The sequence below is a fragment of the Tinamus guttatus genome, unplaced genomic scaffold (genome assembly GCF_059628265.1).
Source record: "Tinamus guttatus ecotype Peru unplaced genomic scaffold, ASM5962826v1 Tinamus_guttatus_pri_ptg000208l, whole genome shotgun sequence".
In the NCBI taxonomy this organism is placed as follows: domain Eukaryota; kingdom Metazoa; phylum Chordata; class Aves; order Tinamiformes; family Tinamidae; genus Tinamus; species Tinamus guttatus.
The window spans coordinates 7,628,378-7,642,164 of record NW_028288742.1 but is presented as its reverse complement, the minus strand read 5'-3'; the positions used below and the strand labels follow the sequence as shown (position 1 = coordinate 7,642,164).

Sequence of the window (13,787 nt, the reverse complement as noted above, 5' to 3'; positions counted from 1 at the left end):
AATAAATTTAACATGTAAAGAATGATTTAATTTTCAATTTAAGTTAGTTTTCTAATAAAGGCAAACAAGATATATACAAACAAAAAATATAAATACAACTTACTGGAGAAAAGCAGAGGACAACATGCAAGTTCTTCTTTGCCCGAGTTATAAAATACTCGTAAAGATTATCAAAAGTAGGAGGACATCGAGGCATCTCTTTTTTCATTAGAGGTATCAGTCCTTGAGTGATTTCATCCAACTCATCCCGAGCAAACAAATTAGCAATCTTTATATAAAATAAGAATAGATAAGAAAGTAAATTATACTGTTTATAATTATTTGCCATCTTACATCTGTATATCCCTCTCTACATATCTGTAGTTTAGACACATTCAAAGGCAAATCTGTCCCTCTTTTGTACTTCCTACAACTCCATTAAAGACCAACTGCCTGCTGAGAGTGTTAGGGCAGAGTCCAGTTCTCATTCATTCTTATTAAATGAACTTTCATTTAATAAGGCTTCTGAAATATCCACCACAGCTCTTTGCTAATCCTCTCCTGTCTCGTATTGAAACACCATACAGAGATTAGTCTTGCATTTCTTATCTTAAAAAAATATCAGGATATTTTAGAGAAATATTCTCGAGTTAATCATTACTAATTCTCTACTTTATTACCAAAATTAGAAATGAATTAGAACTAAAAATGAAATAGTAAGAACACAAGCTGCAGTTTCATTCTTCTAAAATGCTTTGCCTCTCATTTTGAGACTCTTACCTCGCCTGAAGATAGAAGATTGTTAAGGTATTCCAAAAATGATTCCTCTTTTATTTCATTATCAGTGAAAATAAAAGTGATGCCTTTTCCTTCTGCTCCAGCTGTTCTATACAGTAATTTTAAATCATCTGTGAGATTGCTTACGTTATAGGATCTAGGAGGAATAAGAAACATCAAAGCAGTGCAGAATTACTGCTATTTCCAGATTATACCATTTTATTAATAATACTGCAAGTATCATTTGTAAAGACACATTTTGGCTAAGGAATATCTATCACAGTGCAACTTTTTTGTATATGAATCTGTTGCATATGAACCGAACATGATTTTTTTTCCTTTTCACATTTTAAAATGGTGATAAGATACAAATAAAATGAATTTACAACTATCAGATTCTGACCGCGTAAAGAGTAAGTATAAGTATCAATGGCATTCATATACCTCTTCTATTTCTTACCTGGTTAAAGTGATCTGAAATATTTTATACCCTGCAATAAAGGTGGCCAACCTTGAAAGACTTTGTTTTCCAGAACCACCAACTCCAACTAGTAAAGCATTTCCACATGCTGTCCGAATTATCCGGGAAATCTGTACAGAAGAAAAAAAAATTAAGAAAAGTGCATAATATGATTACTAGAGTGACTGATTCCAATTTAGGATTAATTATGCCCTTATATTTTTGATTCTAAATAGGGCTTCAACTGAATCAAAACTGAGACTTACTACTCCCCTATATACTATTTGTCAATACAGTTGACAGTATTGATATATATATCTCTGCGTGTCTCTCATCTTGCTAGATTCTACCTAATACTGTTGTGGTCACTTGTCAGATAAGGATTCCATTTGTAGTCCCCTCTTCTATCAGGTTACTAAGCTAGATGAATACTTACTGATGAAAACCAATTCCACATACTAAGTACAAATGCAGCTCTTCCCAATCTCCCCCTTCCTAATGAGGAAAATTTGCATGCCTCAGAATACACATGAGCTTAAATTAATACATAAACTATTTATTACAAAATATGAAAATAAGTGGATGAAGCTCTTACTAGTTCTTGATAATGACTAAGCAAAGATGGCAAATGATTCAGGAGTCAAGAGTGGCTTTGCTGAAGGCATCCTATACATATAACTTGCCAGAATCAGGAAACGCTCCTTCAGTAACCATACTAAGAAGAAAGGCAACAAACTCCAAACCTTAACAAGATGTGTCATCGCATCTTTAAAAAACACCAAATCAAGAAAAGATCCTCTAATATATTCATTGTATTGTCTCTGATACATTTGTAGCTTTTCACAAAGAAATTCAAAGCTTGGGATCTGAAAAAAAGAAATAAAAAATAAAGTAACAGAATAGCAGTATAACCCTTCAGAATTTAAAACTATACTGATATTTTGCATGCTAATTTGAGTTCATTTACTGGTCATGCAAAGATAATTCCCCTTAAGTGATTGTATCTATATAACCAGAAATTTGTTGATAAGGTTGGAAAATTCAGGAGTGAAAAGAGGAATGAAAATATTCTATTTATATGGCATTGTCAACAGTAGACAAAAAGGGGACAAGTATTTTAAAAAAAAAATCCTGTATGATATGAGCTCAGCCATATAACGCTTAATAATTAATGGAAAATTCCAATGCCTAATATTTTAGATGTAAAATGTACTACCTCCTCATAGATTTTTGGTGGTTCAAATACAAAGTCTTCTGGTTCTTCACCAGTTGGTTCAGGCATCTCCCGCAAAAAGTCTACAAAATACGGTTCAGTTTGAACTGCTTCTGCTAGGCTTGTATCCACATATTCTTCAATTGCTTTAATAGTAGTTTTGTCAAACCAAGCTCTATCTTCATCAGTAATAAATCTAGAAATCATAGAACAGTATAATTTTTAAAAAGCATATTTCTAGTTAAACAGGTAGAAAATCACATAATTAAAATCTGGAAAAATAGATGAAGTTTTCATGAAAAAGAATAAGCTATAACTAAGCAAATTAAATGTTATCGTGCTCTACAAGCGCAATAGTCAATTTAATATAGTGAAAAGAAGGAAGATATCAGCAAAATGCTAGCACTAGTGACTATATTTCATCAGTTAAATGACAGTATTTACTTTTATCCTCTTGATAGACTCAAGCTTATTTTAAAATATTTTAAGATCTTTGACTAGTAGAAATGTGATTATCTAAGAAGCAATCAAGAATGATATTCAGTAAACACGACAGATAAGAACCACCCCAACCCCCAAAAGTAAAATGTGAAATGAAATATGAATCTTGACCTACAGAAAGAAAAAGAGGAAATCTTTTCTTCTCTTCCTTCTCAGTGCTACGAAACAAGAAACTAGGATGCTGTACATAATGGTCTAGTTTTCCAAGCAAGAGAAAGCATACAAACTGTAATACACTCAAGTGTAGAGACAGCCTCTGTGTGGTCTTACACACTTTATTAGTGTTAACAGTGTAACTTCCTGGTATTGGTATGTAAACCTGGTAGTAAATGATACTATATCACCAACCACTACTGCATCTGAAATCAGTGTGGAAAAACGTACGACTAATATACACACACACTTTCTAAATTCACCAACATATGGAAAATGTAAACATATTTAAGTAAATCACAGTGACACTAACCTCAAAATATGCTCTCCCTAAAAAAAAAAAAATACCCTTTCATATGCTTTTATATCAATGGCTATGATTTTAACTTTAAATATTCTCTCTTTTTATATCACCAGCACTCTATGTACCTATAGCAATATCAAGATTAGTTAATTTGGAGCATTTACAGAGTATGATAATTTAAGCACACAGCAATGCCAGTGCTGATATTAAATGTTGTAAAACTTGACTTTTTTTCTATTTTTAAATATTGACTGTAACTTTATTTCATTTCCCACATTCTTTTTCTGAACTCAGCATATGTATCCAGGGTTAGAGGAGAAAGTGAACAGGATTTTCAGACCAAGGTTTTTTAGTCTTTCCTCTGACGTTTTTGACTGAGGTTTGTGAATGCAAATTAAAATACACCTCTCTAGGGAAAATGAGAAGGTGGCTGCTACCTGATTCTGAGCCCTCATGGAAAGAAATGAGGGATCCTAGAAGATATAGGCAGGAATGGGAAGCAAAGCTGGTTAACAATGCTGTATGATTGTTTGGAAGTGTTTCTACCATTCATCTGAGATGGATGGCAGATGTTTCACCCACTAATTCCAGTAATGTTTAATTCAGCTCCTAGCTTTACGTATCTCATTGTTTTCTTTGTTTTAACAAAATGCATGCTCAAGTCCACATGCTAAAGTATATTTAAGGAAGCGTTCATCTGTGTTGTTTCCCTTATGCTGACGAGTTGCTGGAATAACGTGATTAAAATTGTCCATGCTTGAATACAAAGGAATTGTTATGCATTTTGTTTAATTTTGTGCTAAATCATTTGGACCGGATGCCATATATGTACACAGCATCTTACAACAAACCACGTTTTAGACATCTGCCACAATACTGAACACATTACAAATTCAAGTCATGGCAGGTAACTCCTAAATATTTGCTACTCCAAGGCCTTTAGGTTTAAGTAAAAGCAATACAAAGTGTGCTGTTACAGTAAAACATTTTATATTGCTTTCATTTTGTAATATCTTCATAAATACAGTTTAATAAGATATTAATATATAATAATAAAATCATTATTAATATGTAATAATAAAATACACACATATTTTTCAGAGTCAATACTTTACAATCAATTCATGTCAATGCATTAATTCTATGGAGAGGGGAAAAAAAAGATGCTTCCTTGGGATATCACAATAGGAAATAATTATAGTAGTTAAGATCCACAGCAGTGGTGGTTACATGTTGAGATTTTACTGGCAGCTAAAATACTACAAGCGGAACTTCACATGAAATTGAAACACTAGGCACAAAAATATTCATAGATCAGCTGATAAATACATACAGCTGATAAATACAGCTGCTTTCTGAATCATATAAAAGTGATTTGGAGGATATGAGTCATTTTTTCATCATAAGCATGTGAGCTTTTTCTGTGAGGAAATCAAAGCAATTTCTAATTGTGGTTTGTGCTCCACTGTACAAATTCAGGGCACCTTTTTTGGGGGGACACTGTATTCAGGGCTATTTTTTATTATTATTATTACTATTTTTAGGACTGTCTCACCGTAGTCAAAAGTAGCACACGTTGGAACACTGAATATGCATATATTTTAATGTTCTCCATCCTATAACTGATCTAATCTATAAGTACATAACATAACATTTCTTCGAATAGAATCAGAAGGCAGACCGCATGTAAAATAAAAAAAAACTTTCATCCTGGCCTAATAATGCTTATCTTATTATGAAATCTTAGGCATGTGATAGCATAAATGAAGTGAATGGCTAAACCCAGTAAGTATTACAAAATGATAGTTATTGTACCTGTCAGCAATTACTCTACTACATTCATGCTTAAAAAGTGTTGTAAGGACAGTGCTGTCACTGCATTCTTCTGCTTTTATAGTGAGCATTCCTTGCCAAATTCTAGAAAGGTCTCGAAGGTTGAAGATATAGTGAAATTTAGACGGTGTAGGTAGCATCTTTGTCTAAAAAAAATTTGTTATTGTTTAAAATCAGTAACAATCAGAAGGAAAAAGAATAATACAAAATATAAAATTATAAATATTAATATAGACATAGATCACAAAAGTAACAAAAATACTATTTGCCATACCTCCCATTCTGGACAACTGCCTTCTAAGAAGTCAACAATATCTAATTTAGTTGGAAGCATGATTTAGTACTAGATGTGAAATCTCATCTTCTAGAGCATTTAATTAGTTTATATGTTGCTCTGTGTTTTATTACTTTAAAATGTTAAATTATGAAGAATTTTACTCCCTGTTGCTAGACAACACTGAATGCAGCCTTAGGTAATAAAAATAAAACTATAGGAATGGCTGGACTGATATACCCATTCAATTGTTTTATAAATTGTAATCTGATATTTTTCTTTTGTTTTCTTCACAATAAGAGATACAATCTTAAAGAATATGCCAAATTACATGAGCACTTTGTTCAGACTGATTATGATAAATCTTTCCATGCAGCTAGTACCTTTGTCCACTGCCATAATATTCTGCCTGCTGGGACCAATTTTTTCACCATATCACATACTTCAGAACTGAATTTTCTACATGGATGAAAGTATCCACAGCCAATAACACCTAAAAAGATAAAATGCAACATACAATCAATCTAACAGTGTCAGATATTATAAGTTGTGAATAAGATTAAGTATTTATTTAAAATTTAATTTGTTTTTAAATCACCCATGAGGTAAGTCTGTCACTCTTGTCACTGGTTTCTGTGAACAAAGACTACTATAGAAATAGCTGGGAGCAATTCACAGATTTTATTAAAATGCTGTTTTGATGAAATTACCAAAATTTGGAACTCGAACAACAGGGTGTACTTCAGACAGCACTAAAGTGGAATGGTAACCTATATATCAAAAGAAGTGCTCATATTCTTCCAGAAAACAAGCCCTGCTTTCTTATCATTTTGCATGTCCAAAATCCGAAATCAAAATCTTACACAGCAATATTTTTGCTGAAATACACTTCCAGATGTCCATTTTGCATGTCCAAAATCAGAAATCAAAATCTTACACAGCAATATTTTTGCTGAAATACACTTCCAGATGTTTCACTGGAGGTACACTGAATTTGTGTGAGAAGAGAGAGAGATGAGTTTTACACATTTTGAAACAATTAATTAAAAATACAAAAATTAGAAGGAAAAAAAGTACCAAAAATTTTGTCTATGGATGCATTGGAGGGCAATGTACAATTGAATACAGAAAACTGTCTTTTTAAACGCTGGGGAATGTCATTACGGCCTCCTCCAGGATGAATCATTGCTGCTACTAATTGTACATCTACAATTGTAGTGAAGTCCCCGGGTTTATCCAAGCTGTACATTCCTTCCATTTCCATCATCTGTCGGACAATTTCATTTGTTACCTGTGAGTTTATGTAACAAATAGGAATCAGAAATTCAAATAAACAAACAAAAACTGTCATATATACTGTCAATATACTGTCAAATTAATTTCCCATTATTATTTCCCAGCATTACTCACTAATGCTTAGAGATAGGTTTTTATTTTGGTTCAGATTCATATTACACTATCCTCCCAAGTCATATGGGAAAGTTTGAACCAACTGCTTTTATTAAACAGCATAAAAATTCCTTCAGAGGTGTTAATAACTATATGTTCCCTTTAACAACAAAGCCTTGCCTTGCCTTTTAAGGGGAAGAAAAAAAAAAAAAAAAGAACAGAGGAGAAAAAAGTTTTGTTCCATTATTTGCTGCTAGACCTTCAGTTCTAGAGCGTTTTTTAGTTCTATCTTGGACTTTCATTGAACATAAAGAACTAGTTCTTTTTGAAACAGAAATCTGCTCCTTCCAGAAAGGAAACTCCCTCCATGTGCTTGTAAGGATGGGGAGGCATAAGAGTTTTTCCCCATAGCAACTGCTCCATGAATATTCAGCAAGCTTTACATAATCACATACTACAACCCCCCGCAAAGTTATGACATGCAGCAAGGCACAGACCACAAAACCACCAATCTCTTAAGTAATATTCAAGCAAAATCTTGGTGCCATAATAATGGACCTTTCCGTCATATTATTGGTCACTGTCTGGCCTTAGGAGGACTTTGTCTTAAACAGAGCCACACAGCCAAGCACTTTAGGTTGGGGCTCATTCAGTGATGATTTCAATTTTTAAAAAGCTAAAGGGCTTTTTAGGTTTGCATAATTTGCTCCAACAAAGATGAAAAAAGGTAACAGTAGGTATACGCACACTTAAGCTTTATCTTAGAACACACATCTCAAAAGACCTCGCATCTGAGCTAGAAAAACTTCAGACCTACAACAGGAAGAAACAGTACCATACTCCTTTCACCTTTTTGATTTTTTCTCCCTTTTCAGTCTCTATAGGTATATGAAATCGATACATCCAGACTACAGGCACGTGATGGTTCATTAAAGAACAAATATATCTAATCCAATTCTCAAATCAATTAATTACCTTTGAATTTAGAGATACCTTTTACTACTTTTTCCTAGATATTCCCTTTTCCTTTTTTTTTTTTCTTTTCTCAAAAAGTATGTTTCCTGGTTCTTTCAAAATAAGGCCAAACTTACAATTAATAATACGATACTTTGGTGACATTTTAACTTGATTTTACAAAAACATAAGGAAGAGACTAATAGTTGATGAAAATATTGAGGAAATCCAATTATTCCCATAGATAGGAAAAAAAAATCCTTACTAATAGTTTGAATTAAATTAAATGTTTATTTACCTGATCTCCCCATTCATTAACAACTGGCATATTGATATCATCAATAAACACAGTCATTTTTCTGCCTCCAGGTGGTCCATAAGTACTTCCAATGCGTTTGTCCACATAACTTTCTATTGTCCTCTAAAAAATGAAAGTTCTTTCATTTAAAAGTTTTTTTTGTGTGTCCAAAGCAACAATATTTAATACATGCTGTTAGAAAAATGTGTTAACTGATTCCTACTACAACACTTTCCCTATCCAATTATTTCTTTTTTATGTTAGCAGTGTTACCTCTGATTATTCCTAAGTGTTTTCCTATTTATGGCACTCTTTACAAGATTTCCCAAGATGTCAACCCAACTCTGGCTACCAGAAAAGCTCTTTTCAAAGTTTCAGACCACTCTGCCAGCCAATTATTATTAGGAAGTAAGCAAGATAAATGATATTAAGTTTAGAATGTTGCATTATCCATGTATGAAACATTCCAATTTACTGTGGAATCTCTCTCTTATCATACCAAGATTAACACAAGAAGAGAGAGTTCTATGAAAAGAGGAAAATAACAGATAAGAAATTTTGAAATCTGTTACATATCTTCTTTTTCATGCTTCACAAATAAGTAAGAAACAGTAGAAAGACAGTATAGAATTTGAGAAATGAAGGATTAGTAAATCCTTCATTGTAATAGTTATATTGTAATTGTAAATTGTAATAGTTATAATTAAATTAGAATACTAGTAGTGCAAAATCTATTTCTGCTTATGTGTAGCACACAGTTTTGTTTTAACAAACATTAGTCTTATTTAGAAATGCATTTAGAACCTTGCTTCCAGAGGCTAATTCTAGAAAAGAATGCCAAGTGGTTTTATTGAGTTTGCTATGCGGCGTCTAAAGACTATGATTGCCTCAGCTTCCTCCTAGCTAGGCTCACTTTATATGTGCAGTACCATTTCAGACCATACAGAGGCCTTTTACAATGGAGAAGATGTCTTGTAAAATAATAAATGCAATATTTTAACATTTTGGTAGCAATCACCTTTAAGTGTGCTTTTAAAAGGATGGAAGAAACAAAAGAAAAATGGTGTTTTCAGAGCTCTCAAACTATCCAGTTAAATTTTGGCCTTTCTAAAGACACTTGGAATTTAAAAAATGGCAAAAAAAAATTACAAGATAGCATAAAATACTTTCTCTAGCCAGTATTTTTTTGGTTTTGTTTTTACAAGGTTTTAATAATGACTATTCTGATGAGGAAAGTGGAATATTTTGTGATATAGACAGTAGCTTTTTTTTAAAAACAAAAAAGTAATTCAACTTGTGTGCCTCAGATGATGCTTGCCTTCTTCTACTCCACATACCACAGACAGAGACCTTGCACTTAATAAAAAAGCTCAGCAGAAATTCTCTTGAGATTAGAATTTTTTTAAAAAAGTCTGTTACAACTCTTCACCATTTTCTTAACAACATTTTGAATTAGCTTCTTAAAAACAGATACTCCATTTTGATTTTGCAGTACAGTTTGTAAAATCTCCCCCATGAACAGGTTTTCCCTTAGAATGCTTCACATATAATTACTTTTTCCTATTGGATGATTCTCACAGAATCACAGAACTGGTTCAGGTTGGAAGGGACCTCTAGAGATCACTTAGTCCAACCTCCCTGCTCAAGCAGGAACTGTAATTAGGCACTTTATAATGTTTAATTTTTTTAAAAAAATGTTTAACGTTATTCTTAGACATTTTATAGGATTTGAGAAGTTTTCTTGAAGCATCACATTCTGACAAAGTAGTAGTCAATCATAGCACAGTGGTATAAACCCACTTTCAATCAATTAAAAATCTATCTGCAGTTATTGTTATATTTAAATGGAATTTAATGGAATTAAATTTCTTTTTATTGTCAAATAACTTCAGAGCTTTAAAAAATAGTTTTTAACCATCAGAATGAATATATTTTAAACACTCAAGAAAAATGTGCAAGAACAGCCTGTTCTGTTTTTTACCTGAAACATAAATGGTTCTGTGGCAGATGAAAAGTTTAAACATTTTGATAAATGTTCTTCTGGGTCATATTTCTTCACATATGCCTTTATCATGACTGTCTTCGCAGTTCCTTGTTCTCCTGTGAGCAAAACTGCCTGTAAAAGACATTTAAATCAGACAGGCATTATCAAAACTGCTGATTAAATTCATAGAAGAGCTGTTGTAGAAAAAGGGACACTTTTAGTGTATCATTTTGAATGACACATTATTCTGGTACTTGTCTCTTGTCTGGTACTTGTAAGGTACTTGTAAGTACTTGGTACTTGTCTGGTAAGTACTCTGGTACTTGTCTGGTACTTGTAAGCATTGACACGGTATGTGTTTTTATTCTCATCCAGATTCTCCAACAGAAATCTAAGGAAGAAGTGAGAAAGGACACGCAGCCCAAATAAAAAGGAGTAAGTGACAAAGTACAAGAGGTCCTTTTAGTCTAGTCTTAGGAGGTTCTTTTTCTAGTCTTAGGAGGTTCCTTTTCTTAGTCTTCTAGTCTTAGTTCTTTCTAAATCAGAAAGTTGCTGAACCAAAGGATAATTATTTTTTTTGTTTTGTTTTTAAATCTTTTAAAATCTTTTATAGAAATGCCCCTTGTCATCTCATGTTGGGAGCTAGGTAGGAACCCTGCTTCTTTTTTCCTATGGGTTACTTTCCAACTCAGACTTTTATACTTCACATCTTTGTTGGATGGCATTCTCTTCAGCATTATAGCCACTCCATGAAGCAGCTGATGTATTTATTTATGATTGTAGGCGCGGAACTTGACAATGCATGAGATTCTTTCCAGTATCTGAAATGTTCAAATACTCCTGACTGATTTTTTCCTGCATTAAGGTAATGCCCTCCAATAAACAGCCACAGTCACGACAGAGTGGTCTCATTCTTTACCCTATTTTCTGAACATTCAAGAGATCAACTGACCTTTATAACACATATCATTATATAAACCTTCTGCAAAACATACAAGTGAACCTGTAAAAAACCTGTAAAATGCTACTCTGGCTTCATCTAGTACATGCAATCAGCTGTAATGAAAGCTCATCCTACCACAATCTGATCCAAGGTAGAAGGGAAATAAACATGTATCTCTATCACAACTCAATATGTGATTAAATTATCCTCAACAAAGAAAAATGTGTGAAAACAAAGAAAGCTGGCTACTTCCATGGAGGGGAACGTTCTGTTTTAGAGGGAAACATAGCTGAGTCCCATGACACACCGAGAGCTGCAGCCTTCTGTTGAAGAGAGGTGGATATAAACCACATATCAACAGAAATACTGGACTGTGGAAAATGCTAGGTTGTATAAACTCCCATTGATTGACATCAGGGTTTGTTATCTGTATGGCAATGATGGCCAAAGGAATGTATCTGGAAAAATATCTCAACCTGAAAATATATCCCAGAACATCAGCATACAAAACTTGATTTTTTGTTTCCAACTATTACCAAATTTTGCATCCTTTTATGATCTGTGTCAGTTATGTCAAAGGAACAGCCACATTTGGTCTGTTGAACAGTTTCATCAAATCTAGTGAACAAAAATTTCCATCCAAATCACAGGACTTAGTAGAAAAGTGAGGTTACAGCACTGCCTCAAACACGTTAGGTATTTCTAACATGGGCTGCAATTACTCAGAAGGGAGTTTAGTGACTTCTACTTCATAGGCCAGCACAGGTTTCCATAGCAAGTTGCTAGGGTTGCTAATAGCATTGCACTAAAGCAATGTGTATTGCTTTAGTGTATTTTTCAGATCTTCCACTCTGAAAACAGGCCAATACATATATCTTTTAATGACACTGGTCACTTTAAACAAGTTAAGAACCATGAAAACAGGTTGTTCCCTGCTGGCTACGACTGGGGAAGAAGTATCCGCTCCTTTTCTATAGCCATGGATATATGAAGAATATGAAGAGTACCTACAATGTTTTACTTTATAAATAGGTTTCTAATCATCTTATATTGTAGACATATACATAATTAAATAATCCTGTACATACTTTATGTTGCTTTGCAATCGTGTCTATCAAAAACTGAGTTCTGACATTGTCAACATTTGGAACCAGAATAGATGCATAGTCTGGGACACTATCTGTTGGATAAACATATTCCTGAACTCTTTTGCTCCAGTGCTCCCAGTCACCTGAAATAATGAAAAAAAAAAAAAAAAAAAAAAAAGAAAATCAGCCTTGGCTGATACATATAGGAGGAGCACTACGAGTGCATATAGAATGTAATTCCTAATGGAAAAAGTCCATGAAGTACAAAAAGGTGTAAACTTTCTCAAACCTATCATCTAACGAAGGAGTTACTAGTGATGACCTCTAATTAGGTTAGGTTATGCAACTACTAAACATAAATGCAGTTAATTTCATTATAGCAAGAGTAAAAATTATTTACACATTGTAGACTAAGAATAGTCAATAGAAAGAATATGCAAAAATGAAATTAAAAACAAAAAAAAATGAGTACTACCTATCCTTTGAATACATCAGTATTCAATTTTTAAAAACCAGTATTTTTTTTAAAAAAAAGTTTTTTTTTCTTACCATAATCAGTAACAAAAAATTCATACATCGTTTGATTTGTGCCAGGGGCGATTTCTGGTAAATCTAACTTGTTATCATGTTCTCTAATGAAGGCTTCAAGTTTATCTCTGCTGTCCAGTTCCAGAAGGGCTCCTAAACTCCACATTAATCCGAAGCTGAACAATTTATGCAGGTGGAATACAGTTGATAAGCCACCATCTTCTTTCGAGGGAATCAAACCCTCCAAAAGATTAATAGACTGAAAATATTTTTAAAATATCATTTATTAAAAAAGCAGTACATAATCAGATTTTTACAAAGTTACATATAAACAATATATGGATATGTATGTATTCAAACTTTAAAATTATATTTTAAAAACCAATACAGGTTACCAATGAATAATTATAAAGTCAAGAATCCTTTCAAATCCTACCTATATATGACAGTCACTTAAGACCTAGAGTACCATAACAGCTTTTTAATGTTACTTATAATGCCTAGCTAGATTTTCAATACTCTATAAATGCATATGTTTTAATGAAACAGTATAATTTAGTGAGACCTAGCATACCTGTGACTGGGGAGAGCAAGTGAGTGAATGGGAGAAATAACTGAGTTGGGTGAAAACCTTGCTGTTTTTTAAATAAACCCCATTATCCAGATCCACTGGGAGTTATTTATCTCATCTGCCACAAACTTTCTAAAGATTCAGTAGAGGAGAAATCTGGGAAACATTACCGTAAAACACTGATATGGCAACACTTTCATCATCAGAAAAAGAAGGGAAAAGTTTAATCCCAGGAAAGGTCTTCCATGAAGGCAAAGATAAATTCAGTCAGAGGTTTCACTCACACACACACACACACACACACACACAAAAGCAGAAAAAATGTTTTATAAATAATAATAAATAAAAAAAAAGGTGCAGAACATCTGCATTATCAGAAACTTGTGAATTACATAGCTGCTCTGCCTGTGGTCTTGGATTCTTGGGATATCCAAAATCCATTTGATATTACACACAGCACAGTTTTGTGGAAGCAAGATATTTGAAACTCTTGAAAATTTTGACTTAAATCCACAGCAGACAATAAAGATGTACCAGT

At 33.1% G+C, this 13,787-nt stretch overlaps 1 protein-coding gene across 1 annotated transcript in view; it reads right to left on the bottom strand.

Moving 5' to 3' along the window:
* Positions 1 to 13,787, bottom strand: part of DNAH8 (dynein axonemal heavy chain 8) — a 107,524-nt gene that overhangs the window by 39,853 nt on the left and 53,884 nt on the right. The window contains exons 52-63 of the mRNA XM_088524248.1: positions 12,700 to 12,937; positions 12,151 to 12,293; positions 10,117 to 10,251; positions 8,136 to 8,258; positions 6,572 to 6,785; positions 5,878 to 5,987; positions 5,203 to 5,366; positions 2,433 to 2,625; positions 1,960 to 2,082; positions 1,217 to 1,347; positions 760 to 913; positions 104 to 268 (exon numbers count right to left, since the gene is read on the bottom strand). Coding sequence (XP_088380374.1) covers positions 104 to 268; positions 760 to 913; positions 1,217 to 1,347; positions 1,960 to 2,082; positions 2,433 to 2,625; positions 5,203 to 5,366; positions 5,878 to 5,987; positions 6,572 to 6,785; positions 8,136 to 8,258; positions 10,117 to 10,251; positions 12,151 to 12,293; positions 12,700 to 12,937 — 1,893 coding nt within the window. The remainder of the gene's footprint in view (positions 1 to 103; positions 269 to 759; positions 914 to 1,216; positions 1,348 to 1,959; positions 2,083 to 2,432; positions 2,626 to 5,202; positions 5,367 to 5,877; positions 5,988 to 6,571; positions 6,786 to 8,135; positions 8,259 to 10,116; positions 10,252 to 12,150; positions 12,294 to 12,699; positions 12,938 to 13,787) is intronic.